The 14,793-nt window shown below is 43.7% G+C and overlaps 1 protein-coding gene across 2 annotated transcripts; it reads right to left on the reverse strand.

Annotated features, from left to right (window-relative positions):
* Positions 1 to 11: 11 nt before the first annotated feature.
* Positions 12 to 13,744, reverse strand: ELOC (elongin C). 2 transcript variants are annotated; one of them, XM_053246588.1, is made up of 4 exons: positions 13,592 to 13,744; positions 11,399 to 11,453; positions 9,804 to 9,947; positions 12 to 447 (listed from the first exon to the last, which is right to left on the reverse strand). In XM_053246588.1, the coding sequence occupies exons 2-4, from the start codon at positions 11,400 to 11,402 to the stop codon at positions 257 to 259; spliced, it is 339 nt and encodes a 112-aa protein (XP_053102563.1). In that variant the 5' UTR covers positions 11,403 to 11,453; positions 13,592 to 13,744; the 3' UTR covers positions 12 to 256. The 2 variants fall into 2 exon arrangements, with proteins under 2 accessions (XP_053102563.1, XP_053102564.1); XM_053246589.1 differs by lacking the exon at positions 13,592 to 13,744 and adding an exon at positions 13,038 to 13,315.
* Positions 13,745 to 14,793: the final 1,049 nt, after the last annotated feature.

Consider the following 14,793-nt stretch of genomic DNA (forward strand, 5'->3'; position numbering starts at 1 on the left):
AAGTCATCCACTAATTGGTATGTTTGTTTATTTGTCAGTTGGTAAGAAGTCCGTTATTTGTGTAGGCAGCAAAGCAAAATCTGAGCATGAAGGACTGCTGCTATGCAAAACCACTGAAGGCAGCAGTCTCTGCAGTGACATTACAGTTTTTAAACCAAACATACACAACATGCTATATGGGAGAGGAAATTACTGACCTACATGTATTAAATACTGAAAAAAAAAAGCTTTACATTTTTATTATAATTTATTTTATTTAACAATCTAAGAAATTTGCGGCCATCAGCAATTCCAGTGCAATTTCAGGTGCAATTGGAAATTCAGGAATCTCTGTAGAGCTGTTAGTGTAGCGAACCTTGTAGGTGAAATACATGCATACTTTGGATAGGACGTGGGAGGGTATCTCTCTGAAATTCACTTCATTTGTTTCATTTTCAGCAAACTGCCCTGTATAAATAAAAGAGACAACAAATGAGCATACAAATCCCCCCAAAACAACATGCTCAAATAAACTGCAAATATCTCTAGTACAAACCTTTTGCTACCTCTACATGGGTTATGTAAACTGCATTTTCTCTCCTTTATGCTTGAAAATCTCTTTAATTTTGCTCAGCCAGAATAGAAATATTTTCCATTCTGTTAAAATTCTTCATGATAGATTTTGTTTTTAAAAGTGTTAATCCCAAACACTGTTTCCTCTAAGGTGTGCACATGCACCAACTTCCAGGCCCCCACGCAGCTGTTTGTGGCAAGAGTGCAATCTCTGCTGCGCCTTCTATTGCCGCCCAACTGCATGGTACCCTGTCCCCCCCCCCCTCCCCGGGTCACCGCCGTGCCTCCTCCTCCCTCCCCATTGCCAGCTGGACCTCCTCCTGTTCCGGCTGCAGGATGGAGCATCCCGAGGAGGATGGGAGGTGGCAGTAGGTGTCGCCCTCCAGCAGCCCAGAGAGATGGGAGCTGGGGGCGGATGGGAGGTGGTGGCAGCTCCCCCCCGCCACCGTGGCTGCAGAGGACAGGTGGGCGGAGGATGAGAGGTGGAGGTTCCACCCCCGCCCCAAGCAAGACTGGAGCTGCCAGGGGCCCTTCCAAGAAGACTTTTGCAACTGCCCTCCCAACCCAGAACCAGAAATGGCGCTCTCCTAAATACTGCCTCCCCTCAGATAACTCATTCGCATGGAGTGGATCACAGGAAGAGGAGCGGCACATAAATCCTATGGGGAGCCAAGTTCCAGGGTTGAAGGTCTTGAGGTCTCCTTACTAGTCAAGACATAGATGGATGAATGTCCCTGACAGGTGATCTTCACTGCTTTACACTTTATTTGTGGGGTGCAAAAACAAAACATTTGTGGGAATATGAAAATGACAGTGACAAATTCCAGAGGGCTAGAAAAAATACTCTGTTCCAGCAAAAATAACCAGGAGTATTGGAGCCTCTGACAGATGAACAGATATGTTGATGAAGACTAGAGCCCACTGCATTCACACATCTAACAAAGTGGACTTCCTCTCATTGAAGATTGATTGATTGCCATCAAGTCAGTGTTGACTCTTGGCGACCCCACTCCAGGATGTAACCCTGTAACCATAGATCTGGTGGATTTTAAGATGCCACAATATTCTTGGTTATATAGGGAGAAACAAGCAATGCCTTTATTAGGACCAACCAAAAACAAACAACTTAGAGCACAAGCTTTCCACCGCAACAAAAGTCCTTCCTTCCTCTTTCAGACCAACACAGCTACTTATGCTTTTTCATTCTAAAAGGAATCCAGCTGCCTGAAATGCCTTCCCCAACTCGAAACAATTTTAGTTTGCATATTTTTATATGACCCCATATACAAATATCATACACAATGCAGGCAAAAAAAATTTTCCAGGTCAATATTCAGCCCAAGTGAATATCCTCTCCCACATTCCCTCTTCCCCGGTGGATGCACTCCAGCCCCTCATACGTGGTTCAGATTTGTGCCCCAATAATTTCAAAGGCCATTAGGGCTGCCAGACCCCCAAACCTGAGAGGGCTCCTGTACCTGATGGCAAAGCTGCAACTGGTGAAATTCTCTCCTCCTCGCAACATTTAAAGACACAAGAGGGCTTCTCAGAGTCTGGATTTAGCAACACTGGCTTCTATCCCCCCCACCCCCCGCAGCTACCTGCCTACAATCCAAATCTCCGCTTTCTCAGTCTTGGGTCTGAAACTCATTCCCATGCACACTCACATGCAGATCAGGTTGTTGAATATTCTGCAGCCCTATTTGTGTACCCCCTGCCCAAACACACAGACACCCACTGAGATGCAGGAAACTGTGTGAAAACCAAACCAAACCATGCAGCCGGGGCCAATTATGTGGATATTTCCCATGTGGTTTGTTGTCCAACTGGGAAGAAGGGTGACAAGGCAAGACCCACAAGACTATTCCTGCCTATGTCATCCCAGTATTCACACATGGTGCAGCATGGTGGGATTGCAACTAGTACTCAATACCTGTGGTAACTCCTCCCCCAGCGGCTCCCTCCCCAAAGAGCCCAGAGCTGGGGAGGAGGACGGGAGGTGGTGGTGGCTTTTCTCCCCCAACCAAAGCAGGGGGGGGGAGGTTAAAAAAAATTGTGCACCGCTAATAGTCATTCGTGTGTGTGTGTGTGTGTGTGTGTGTGTGTGTGTGTGTGTGTGTGTGTGAGAGAGAGAGAGAGAGAGAGAGAGTTATGTGCACACACTGACTTGATGCTGCCCGCCCAGGACAAAACTCTTTCCACTCACTGATCATAAAAATTAGAGGGAACACTGATCCCAAACCATTCTTGTGATGACTTTCATTTTAAACTGGCATCATAGATGTACACAGTACTGACCACATTGAAAAGTACTATTTTGTGCACTGGTATATAGGCAGGAATAATACAATTAGTAGTACTGTGCACCTACAACTAGGGCTTGTTTTTCTTGCATGGCAGCTACATCCTCCACATATACTTAACAAGTCACCTTGCAAATTCAGGGGACCTTCAAAAATAGTTTGCTATATAACAAATAAGAAAACAAAGGCATTTATCCTAAGTACGTGCAAGACCTTGTCTATACCTAAATCAGTTCTTTGGGTCCCAGCCACTGTTTACTCACTAGAGATTATCAAAAAGGGTTACGCCAAAGGAAAGCAATGATCTGCATAACAAGGCGTTTGGATGACATGCAACCTATTTAATACAGCTTAAGAATGAATTTTTAGGGGTCATTTCAATCAATTATATTTATGAAAAATCCATCAAACGTTGTCACCTCCAAAGACTGGAAGATGTAGATTGGAAAATACAGCCCTTTCAAAATGAGGCATACTAGCAAGACCAACTTGCTTTCCATTTGCCCAATTATACTTGCCAAGGTTTTGTTTCAGGAATAAAACTCAGTAATACTCAGTTCCTAACAAAAGAGATCTCATGCATGCAGATTATCCCAATTTGTGATGAAGTTAACAAACAGCCAAAGTATCTGTGTTCAGGATGTTCCAAAGGAGGTATTATTATGGAGTAATTCCCAATTAATTTCCTTTTTTGGACATAAATTCTGCTTAGTTTTTAAGACGACATTTGACACTCTAGTTTTGAATGTACTAAATAAATCACCAGGGTGTTTTCTTTCTTTCTAATATTGCATTTACTATTATTGAAGAAATAATCTTTGAGATTAAATGGGTTTCTGCAACTAGGAAGCATAATCTTGTTTGAAGATAAAACCAAGATCAAGCTATTAAGGATAAATTCAAAACACCAAGCCTACCATCTGAGGAAACAAAGGCTCATTTATACAAAAGGAAATTTCTCTAAGAACCACATGAAATGCTCCTGAATATTCACACATCATCTCAGGGTTAACTATTCCCACCCCCCCCCCCATTTCCCCCAAGTAACATTGTAATCCCTGCCTTACTGCCAAAGCCTCATGGGAACCAACAAGAATCTAAAAATAAGCAACATAAATAAAACAGAATAAAACTACTAAAAACAGCAGATAAAACTAGAATTAAACAACTGAAAATAAAAACTCAATTTTGACACTATACTTTTGACACTCCTCACTATACAGGAGGTGAACTCCCAAGCTACGTACCTGATCTTTCAGGGGAGTGTAACCTCATCCAGAATAGGCAGATCTAAACTTTCTCTTGGGTCCCAACCCCGCACAGTCAATACCGCTGTCTTATTTTGATTCAACTTCAATTTTTTAATCTCTCATCCAGCCCATTACTGCCTCCAGGTAGGCATTTAGGAAGTTATGCCATTTCCTGATGAGGTTGATATGGAGAAATAGATCTGGGTGTCATCAGCATATTGATAACACCCTGCACCAAACTTCCTGATGCTCTCTCTCAGTGATTTCATGTAGATGTTAAAGAACATGGGAAACAGTATGGAGCCTTACAGAACTCCATACTTTAGTTCTCACTTTACAGAACAACAGTGTTCATGCGACACCATCTGAAATCTACCAGAGAGGTAGGAATGCAACCACTGTCAAACAGTGCCACCAATTCCCACCTCCCTCAGATAACCAAAAGGATACCATAGCTAATGGTATCAAAAGCCATGGAGAGATCCACAAGGATCAGAAGAGTCACACTGGAGTGCCAGTTGGAGATCATCCATCAGGCCGACCAAGGCAGTCTCAACCCCATAGCCCACTCGAAAGCCAGTCTGAAATGAGTCTAGATATTCTGTATAATCCAAACCTGCCTGGAGTCATAGGCCACCACCCACTCAATCACCTTGCTCAAACATGGAAGACTGGTAATAGATCTGTAATTAGATAACTCCGAGGCATCCAATGGAATTATCCTTAAGAGTGGTATCTTTAAGAGTGGTCTAATAATAGCCTCCTTAAGACAAAAGGCATTCTGCCCTTCGTAAAAGAAGCATTTATAGTGTTTACCAGACCTTCTCTGATAATACGATTACCAGATGAAATAAGCCTACCCTGAAGCCTACTCTGGGAAGAGCAGAAGCAGATTCAGGGAGGTAAGCAAACTTTTCTACACAAAACCCCCACAACCCTTTTTCCTTCAAACAACCTCACAGGAAGAGTGGAGATTTTGCGGAGCTGGTTTCTCTTTAAGGGAGAAGTCCCAGTGTGTGTGTGTCTGTGTTTGTTTTTTTGCCAGGGGCTAGCATTTGCCAGGGCTAGCATTTAGTTGTTTTCTCTCTCTTCCTAGAGAGGGAAGAGTGCTGGGTTGCTAACAAAGAAATAGATATAGCTGGTATAACAGAAACATGGTGGAACAGTGAGAATCAGTGGGACACTGTCATCTCTGGATATAAACTCTAAAGAAAGGACAGGAAGGGGCACCTTGGAGGTGAAGTAGCACTGTATGTGTGCCACTCTAACCCTAAAGAAGGGATAGAATCTAACACGCTAGAAAACCTAGGAGAACAGAGTCCTCCACAGAAACTCTGTGGATGACAATACAAGGCCTGAAAGGAATTGTGCTACTGGGGATGTGCTATCGCTCTCTGGATCAAAACGCTGACAGTGACTAGGAGTTGCAGGAGGAAATCAGGGAGGCATCAAGTAGAGGGCAGGGCAGTAATAATGGGTGACATTAATTACCCGCACATAGAATAAGTAAATTCACAATCAGGTAATGACAAAGTGATCAAATTTCTATGAATGCTGAATGACTGTGCCCTAGAACAGTTGGCCATGCAACCAACCAGAGAGAAGGCAACCTTGGACTTAATCCTGAGTGGCACCCAGGACCTGGTGTGTGATGTCACTGTCATGGACCCTTTAGGGAACAGAGACCATAGTACGATCAAATTCAGCATACATGTGGGGAGAGAATCATCAAGGAAGTTTAACACAGACACCTTGAATTTCAGAATAGGAAACTTCTCTAAAATGAAAAGTTTGGTGAAAAGAAAACTGAAAGGGAAAATCAGGAGAGTCACTTCACTCCAGAATGCATGGAGTTTACTTAAAACCACAATACTAGAAGCCCAGTTAGAATGTATACCAAAAAAGAGGAAAGGTACCACCAAGACCGGGAGGATGCCAGCATGGCTAAGAGGTAACGTCAAGGAAGCTATAAAGGGGAAGATGACTTCAGAAACTGGAAGGCCTGCTCAAATGAAGAGAACAGAAAAGAACACAAACTCTGGCAAAAGAAATGCAAGGTGACAATAAGGGAGGTGGAAAGAGAGTTTGAGGAACACTTAGATAAAAGCTTCAAGGGGGATAACAATAAATACAACAGAAGCGGGAAACCTGCCAAGGAGGCAGTTGGACTGTTAGTCAATGAGGGAGTGAAAGGGATTATTAAGGAGGATATGGAAGTTGCAGGAAAACTAAATGAGTTCTTTGCATCTGTCTTCACGGCAGAGGATAATGAGCATATACCTGTTCCTGAACTGGGCTTCTCAGGGACGGAGGCTAAAGCTGAGTCAGATAGAGGTGACAAGAGATGACATTCTAAACTGTTGAAAAAAATTAAAAACTAGCAAATCGCTAGGGTCAGACGGCATCCATCCAAGAGTCCTTAAAGTAGTCAAATGTGAAATTGCTGACCTCCTTTCAAAATATATAACTTATCCCTACAATCAGGCTCTGTACTGGAGGTCTGAAAAGTAGCCAATGTAACAGTGATTTTCAAAAAGGGATCCAGGGCCAATCTGGGAAATTACAGTCCAGTAACTTAATGTCTGTTCCAGACAAATTAATGGAAAGCATTCTCAAGGATAAAATTGTAAAGCACATAGAAAAACAGGCATTGCTGGGGGAGAACCAGCATGGCTTCTGCAAAGGTAAATCTTGCCTCACTAATCTTTTGGAGTTCTTTGAGAGTGTCAACAAGTGTGTGGATCAAGGTGAACCAGTTGACATAGTATACCTGGACTTACAAAAGGCTTTCAACAAAGTTTCTTATCAAAGACTCTTGAGAAAGCAGTCATGGGATAAGAGGACAAGTATATGTGTGGATTGGTAACTGGTTGAAGGACAGGAAACAGTGGGTAGGTATAAATGGAGCGTTTTCACAATGGAGGGAAGGAAGAAGTGGGTTTCCCAGAGATTTGTACTGGGACCAGTGCTTTTTAATTTATTCATAAACAATCTAGAAGTTGGGGCAAGCTGTGAGGGGGTCAAATAAGCAGATGACACCAAACTATTGAGGGCAGTGAAATCCAAAACAGACTGTGAGGAGCTCCGAAAGAATCTCTCCAAACTGGGGGAGTGGGTGACAAAATGGCAAATGCGCTTCAGTGTTGGCAAGTGTAAAGTGATGCATATTGGGACAAAAAACCCCAACTTCACAAATATGCTGATGGGATCTGAACTGTCGGTGACTGACCAGGAGAGGGATCTTGGGGTCATGGTAGAAAGCTCATTGAAAGTGTCAACTCAATGTGCGGCAGCTGTGAAAAAGGCCAATTCCATGCTAGGGATTATTAGGAAGGGGATTGAAAATAAAACTGCCAATATTATAATGTCCTTATACAAAACTATGGTACAGCCAAACTTCAGAATACTGTGTACAATTCTGGTCACCAAACCTAAAGAAGGACATTGTAGGACTGGAAAAGGTGCAGAGGAGGGCAACCAAGATAGTCAGGGGCCTAGAGCACCCTTCTTATGAGGCAAGGCTACAACACCTGGGGCTATTTAGTTTAGTAAAAAGACGACTGCGGGGAGACATGATAGAAGTCTATAAAATTACACATGGTGTGGAGAAAGTGGATAGAGAGAAATTCTTCTCCCTCTCACATAACACTAGAACCAGGGGTCATCCCATGAAATTGATTGCCAGGAAATCTAGGACCAACAAAAAGAAGTATTTTTTTACACAATGCATAATCAACTTGTGCAATTCTCTGCCACAAGATGTGGTGATAGCCAACAACCTGGATGTCTTTAAGAGGGATTTGGATAACTTCGTGGAGGAGAGGTCTATCAATGGCTACTAGTCAGAGGGCTAAAGGCCACCTCCAGCTGGATGCTTCTGAATACCAATTGCAGGCGAGTAACAACAGGAGAGAGGGCATGCCCTCAGCTCCTCAGCCTGTGGGTTTCCCAGCGGCATCTGGTGGGCCACTGTGTGAAACAGGATGCTGGACTAGATGGGCCTTGGGCCTGATCTAGCAAGGCTGTTCTTATGTAAGCCAAGTTGGGCAAGGGTCAAGAAAACAGGTTGTAGGATGTACAGTCCGAGCAGTTTGTCTACAGCCTGAGGAATCACAAACTGAAAGTGAACCAATCTAACCCTATAAGAGGAGTTGCTGGACACTTCCACAGCAGACTCTGCAGTAACTATGGAATCCAGTTCAGCACGAATACAAGAGATTTTATCTGCAAATTCAAGGGGGAGGGGGCACATACTAGCCCCTCACAACCCTAGACAACTCCGCTGGATGTGAATTTGCAGAAGCAATGCGGGCAAAAAAGAACTGCTTATTTTAAACTAACTTCAGCAAGCAAAACAAGCTGTGATCTCTCTAACAGGGATTCCCAGGTGTTGTTCACTACAGCTCACAGCATCCCCACCTACAGTGTTCTTTGGTTGGGGATTCTGGGAGTTGTAGTCAACAACATCTGGGAATCCCTGTTAGAGGGAAAACCAGTTGTGACAAGCACTTTTCACACTAAAAGGCTACTAACCATCCAAGGGAAACAGAGAGACCCTTTAGCAGCTAGTTTGCAGCGAGGGGCCTGAAAAAAACAAGCCCATTACTGCTGCCCAGACAACATACAAAATGCTGTCTGGCAGCAAGAAAGGTGGAGTGGAGTCCATCACCACTGGCAAGTTGAGATGTCTGAGAAACTAGATGCGCTCAAGTTTGTAAGGGACTATGGGAGCTTGGAGTTATTCGACCTGCCAAAATCACGTGCAGATGCAAATCCATTCAGTGCCGCTCGCCCCCTGACTCCAGCCCCAATCTTTACCAGGTAGATGTGGGTTCCTACTTTTAACTTTACTTCACTCCCACTGGCCAAGAAGCAACAGCTTCAGCGGTGTCATTTAAAAAAAAAAAAATCCATAGTCCTTGGAGAAAGGGCAGCAAACAAGTGTAATTAATACTTTACAAAAAGCCACATTCTTCCTCCTGGAAGTCCTGAGAGAGACACGGGGTATCACTTTAGGATACAAAACATGAGCTATGGGTGGTTTTAAAATAATGCTGAAACAGCAGTTGTCTCACGTAAGAATGAGGGACAGGAGGTGAGAGAGGAGAATTAAAACAGCTCAATACAATTTTTTAATTTGTTCCAGCCTGGGAGAGGTGTGGAATTGTGTGAAATGACATCCAACACTACAGTCTCACAACACACCCATATATATTTTGTATTTACATACAACTCAAAATCTCATTAGGGGTCACAGAAACAACCTGACCACAAAAAAAGAAAAAAAAAGAAAAGGAAAAGAAAAAAGATCATCCACCATCCCAGGTTCTGCTCTTAAAGACCCATATTTCAAAGCAGTAATATTTATCTTCTTAACAAGTACACGGAGATGTGAATATTTCCCAGAACCAAGGAATTATCAACGACAAAGGCAGGAAGTGAGTGGTGAGTTTTTCAGATGCTTGCTGTTTCCTCTCATACCAGAACTCAATTAAAGAGGACCCAGGAGACATAATAATCTTTTGTTTGCCAGTTGATATAAAAGATATAATCAAGGTACGCTTTTTTTTTTTTTAAGTCTGGAAACTGGTTTCCTAGATCATTCCAGTGCTCAGTTTACAAGACACACAAAACCACAATCATATCCAAAACCATGAAGGTGTGGGTTTTTTTGAAGCTACAATATTGTTGCACCTACCTGGGCCACTCAACATTGCTTTTATTGTTCCTGATGTGAGTGCATGCTCTCGTTTGACAATGAACTCATGACCATCAGAGGATATCAACTTCACATACATAGCATCAGGGCCTTCACACCCACCATATGTTTTCTCTTCTCCATCTATAATATACAATTAGTACTGTTGCTTCAATGTATATTTATTAGCAAGTTTAAGAACCAAAAGTTAATTTTAATAGGTACATCATTGAATTAATTAATTAAAATGCACTGTTCCAAGACCCACAACATGCAAAGAGCCCTAGGAATGATAATCTCTTAAGATGTCTAGCATCTTTTAATAGAATACTCCAGTCTGAATGTGTCTGTTGCATCTATTAGGGAAGTGCACGAACTGGTTCGGAGGCCCTTTTATGGGCCTCCGAACCAGTTTAAACCCTGGCCAGCTCAAAGGTTCGACAGCATGTGTGTGTGTGTGTGTAGCTTTAAGGGCAGGGGAGGATGCACTTACCCCACCCCCCCATGGTTCCCCTGCCCATGATTCCCTAAAAGCCTGTCAGAGTGGCAGTGTACCTACCTACCACCCGTTCCGACACTGATCAGATGAAACTGGAAGTAGTAGCTGCGACTGCGCGCATCAGGTGTGCGTGACATGTGCAGTCATAGCTACATCCGGTCAACATCGGAACGGGGCGGTAAGGAGGTGCACTGCTGCCCCAGTGCACTTTTAGGGAATGGTGCGCTGGAAGGGGAAATGCGGCGGGGAGTGGAGGAGCGCATCCTCCACCGCCCTTAAAGCCACACACCCCCATGCCGTCAAACCGGCCCCTGCTGGTTCTGTGCACATCCCTAGCATCTATTAATTTGAAATCCTTAAAGCTAGTCTCTTTAATATTCTATTCTCTGTCATAGAATCTTCATGTCAATATTCAAACTGAGCAAATAAATTTTCCCTACACTCATAATACTGCCATGTTAACATGAACAACTTCAGCTGGAAGCAAGTGAAAGATTTCCTTTATTATAGTATAATAGCTAAAGAGCACACACTTGTAGGCAACAGGTATCTTATTCCCACCAAATCATTTTTGTTCTTTTGCACATCAAATGTGGAAGTCTAAAATGCTGCTACACAAGAAGCTATTTTGTTGTTGTTAAGATGATCATCGTTAAATGCACATATGATTAAAACACCGAAATTGAAGAGAGTTTTAATCTATTTCTTCCCTTGCTCCCATACTGTGCTCCCATATTTCTCATTGGTTTTGGCCCATTTTTCCATATAGTTTAGAAGCTTCATTTCCTTTTATTTGTTTTAATTTTGTAAAAGCAGATTTCTAGCAAGGTTTAAAAACCCCTCAAACTATGTAAGATTTTACACTATAGCGTCAGGAGTGCTGTGGTATCAAATAGCAAGGAAATTTACATAAGACAAAAGCATACACACACACACAGAGGCATGACAATAACTGTTGCTATCAAATCTCATTAAGCATTTTACTAGAGTGTGATCAAAAGTTTGTTTGTTTTTTAAAATCAGAATTATAGAACATGCAGAACACATTTATGAAGTTCAGGTGATTCTGAAGGACATTTTTTCACAAAACACTTACCCATATTTCCTTTTCAAATAGTTTATTCTTTGTCTCTGCAGTTTTTGAATAAGACCTGAAAACAAATGGAAAAGTACATACCTGTTCAAATGTATTAATGAAAGCAAACAATGTTGTCTGATGTCAATACAAGGTCATCAACTGGAGTCTTTTCTGTAATTGATACTGAAGCTAAATTAAAGCATGACTTAGCTGTGTCTACTGTGCCACATTATTTCATCAAATGTAGATGCTATTTTCATTAGTCACCACTATATAGTAACTAGGCCCTAAAGTTTGAGGCCAAGGTTATCTAAAAATTACAACTGTTCAGTTTTCAATAGTAAGCCAACCTGGGTATTTTGTGGCCACAAAAATTGCCAATGCACCTCAACTCTAATTCAGATCCCTTTCCTAATTAAATATATTTTTGAAAATCGTCCCTAATTTTGTAGCAAATGTCTCTTTTATTTGGTGAAGTATTTTTGTTCTGTTGAGTTCTGCTTTTCCTTAGGTCCTGGTTAAATCAGATCTCCACACAAAAAGCAGTAAGTAAATCAGAATAGCTTGGGAAGATCAAGCCACTGCCTTACCAGTCTTGGTAACTTCAAGATTACATGACTGTAATGTGGTTTGTGTAGCGCTGCACTTGAAAAAAAGTTCAGAAACTTAAGATAGTCCAGAATGAGGTTGTCCAGCTATTGGTGAGGGTCAGTCATGGAGTGAACACAAGGAACACCACTGGTCCCTAGATTCTAGACTCAAGTGAAAGTACCGAATCCTACCTCAAAAGCCCAAATTACTGGATCCGCCTCTCCATACATACTGACTTAAGTCATCTGGGCAGGCCTGGCTCCAAATACCACATCAGAAATTGCATCTTCTGTTGTGGCACCATCATTGTGGAATGCTTTCCCAGGAAGCCTGCCTGTATAGATATAGCATTTGCTTTCAAAGGCCCGTGACAATCTTTTATTTGACTAGACTTTTGGAGTGTGAAAGATGAACATTTTAAAGGCTGATTTTACTTTTTTATATATATTGTGAATGTATCTTACTGTTTCAATGTTTTATGGCATATATTGTTGTATGGGGGGGTGTTGTTTCTTTATTGCTTGAAAAGCAGCACAACTTTCTTCTTCACCCACTTGCAATAAAAATAAATATCACAAAAATCATAATTTCCTGGAGATAAGTTATACTTTTTTCCAGTCACGAGGAAGAACTGCAAAGGTTTTTAGGGTGTGCAAGGGAAAGGGGGCAAACAGTGGTCATGGATAAATAAAGTGGTATCAGTCTGTTCAGTATATTCCCTGTTTAAGAGCACAGGCCTGTCATAATTCCTCCAGTCTCATTGTAGGTTTTCTTCAGTGGAATATTAGCAGTGAATAAGTGGAACTCAATAACGTGTATTTTGGGTCTTTAACAGAAGGGTTCTCACCCTAAGTTTGTCACAACAGGCCTCCTGGAGAGAAGGGGGGGGGAGCTTTAACTTCCTCAAACGCAAGGACACAGAAGTGGCTCAGATGATATAGGGCCATCACAAGGCCCACCCATAAGGCCACCCAAATCAACGGAAAGAGGACGAAAGAAGCGTGCCTTTTCGGCCCATCAGATGCTTTAAGTACCCCTAACGAGACACAGACGGGAGAAAACCCACCAGACTAAACTCCCGTGAAAAGGATCCACTGTCCCCCGCTTAGGTCTTCAGTCAACGTCGCAAGAGGAAAGACACGCGACTGCTCAGGAGAAGGATGCCGGGCAAGTAATGCCCACACACCGGCCCTTCGTCCAGTCACACAAAAGCCAAAGGAGCCCAACAAACCCTCGACTCTGAACGGCGCGCTGAGGCATAAAAAGCAGAGCATCGGGGCGGCCCCCCCGGGCAGTGGCGACTACCGAAGGCTCTCTGGGGGCGGGCCGGCCTCACCCTCCGAACAACGGCTACGTGAACCCACGTACTGTCACCTCCTTGGTCGCGACAGGCGGCCTGCTAGTAGGGCTGGCCCGAGAGCGAGAGGGAGGAGTGGGTGGCGGGGGCGGGCGGCGGCGGCGTCCCTCACTGCAGCACGGTCCCTCCAGTCTTCCGGGCCACCAGCCGCTGCCGGCTAGTGCTCCTTTCTTTCCAATTCCCCTCCAGCGGCCGTGGGGCTCCTCGGTGTCCTTCCGCACTGCCGGACGCACGCGACCCGGGCAGGGGGCAAAGAGACTCACCCAGATTCTTCCCGGCCGGCTACTCCCGCCTCCGCCCACTCCGCCGCACCACGATTTCTGCCGTGAAGCGTCGGGGAACGGGGACAGGGGGAAGGAGGAAGGGTGGGGGGGAAACCACCAAAACCTTCTCAGAGCCCGGATGTCTCGCGAGAACAATCGCGCGCCCCCTAGCCAGTGCAGAACTCCCAGGCCCTCCAACAGTCACTACTACGTCAGGCTAGGCGCGGCGACAGGAGGACGAGCAAAGTTGGGGTCCTAACTTCCTGCTTATTAGAAGTGTGGTTTTACTTTTTACAAATTTTCTTCCTAAATGTAAAGTGTGGTTGCCTAAAGCTAATTCTTAAATGAGTTAGTTTCTTTTGGTTGGTGGTTACAATTATACAATTTGTAAATTTGCTGTTAAGACCATCTTCTAAATGCAATATAACTAACTACCTGACCCCCGCACAGAGCATCTGTGTGCTCTTTGAGGCCGGTGGTTACCTCTGCCCCAGTCTCTGCTTCCAGGCCCAGCCACCTCTCCTCCCCACTGCTACTTCTGCCCACCCCCCTTTTCTTCCTCCTGGGCCTTGCCTCTGCGGCCGGGCCCATCACCTCTGGCCTCCATGGCTGGGCTGCTGTTGCAGCAACCAATCTTCCTGGGTGCGCATCAGCCAATCAGGCGCATCCTCCGTCAAGCCAATCAGCTGGGCTCTGGGACACACATTCCAAGGCACACCCAGGCAAATTAATATAATAGATCAGCGCTACATGCTAGTGTATTAGTGTAATAAAAGAGGAGTAGCACTATATATGTTTGTCTATTATGGATACATTTCTTATCTCAAGTACACCTGATAAAAAGGCAATCAGATGACAAATTTTTCTGGTCCCTGAATCTGATAACAAATTTGCTGTCAGAATAGCTGAGAATGTGGATGATCTGCAGGCTCTAGTAATGAAAGTCATGGGACTATGATTCAATGTAAAGACTAAACTAATGACAACGGGTACAGCAACCAGTCTCAGAACTAACAATGAAGAAAGTGAAGTGGTGGATAGCTTCTGCCTTTTAGAATCCACAGTCAAGAAATATGCTGCAGACTAGAACTTGGTAGGGTTTCAATGAAGGCCTTGGAAAGGATAGTTAGATGCTGTGATGTGTCTACACCTACAAAGATTAGAATTGTTCAGACAATGGTTTTCCCCATGACACTCTATGG

The sequence above is a fragment of the Hemicordylus capensis genome, chromosome 4, assembly GCF_027244095.1.
Source record: "Hemicordylus capensis ecotype Gifberg chromosome 4, rHemCap1.1.pri, whole genome shotgun sequence".
Taxonomy (NCBI): Eukaryota; Metazoa; Chordata; class Lepidosauria; order Squamata; family Cordylidae; genus Hemicordylus; species Hemicordylus capensis.

Coding starts and splice junctions, on each gene's coding strand:
- ELOC (XM_053246588.1), bottom strand. Junction 448..9,803: donor AGCAATGTTGAGTGGCCCAG/GTAGGTGCAACA, acceptor TTATTTATACAG/GGCAGTTTGCTGAAAATGAA.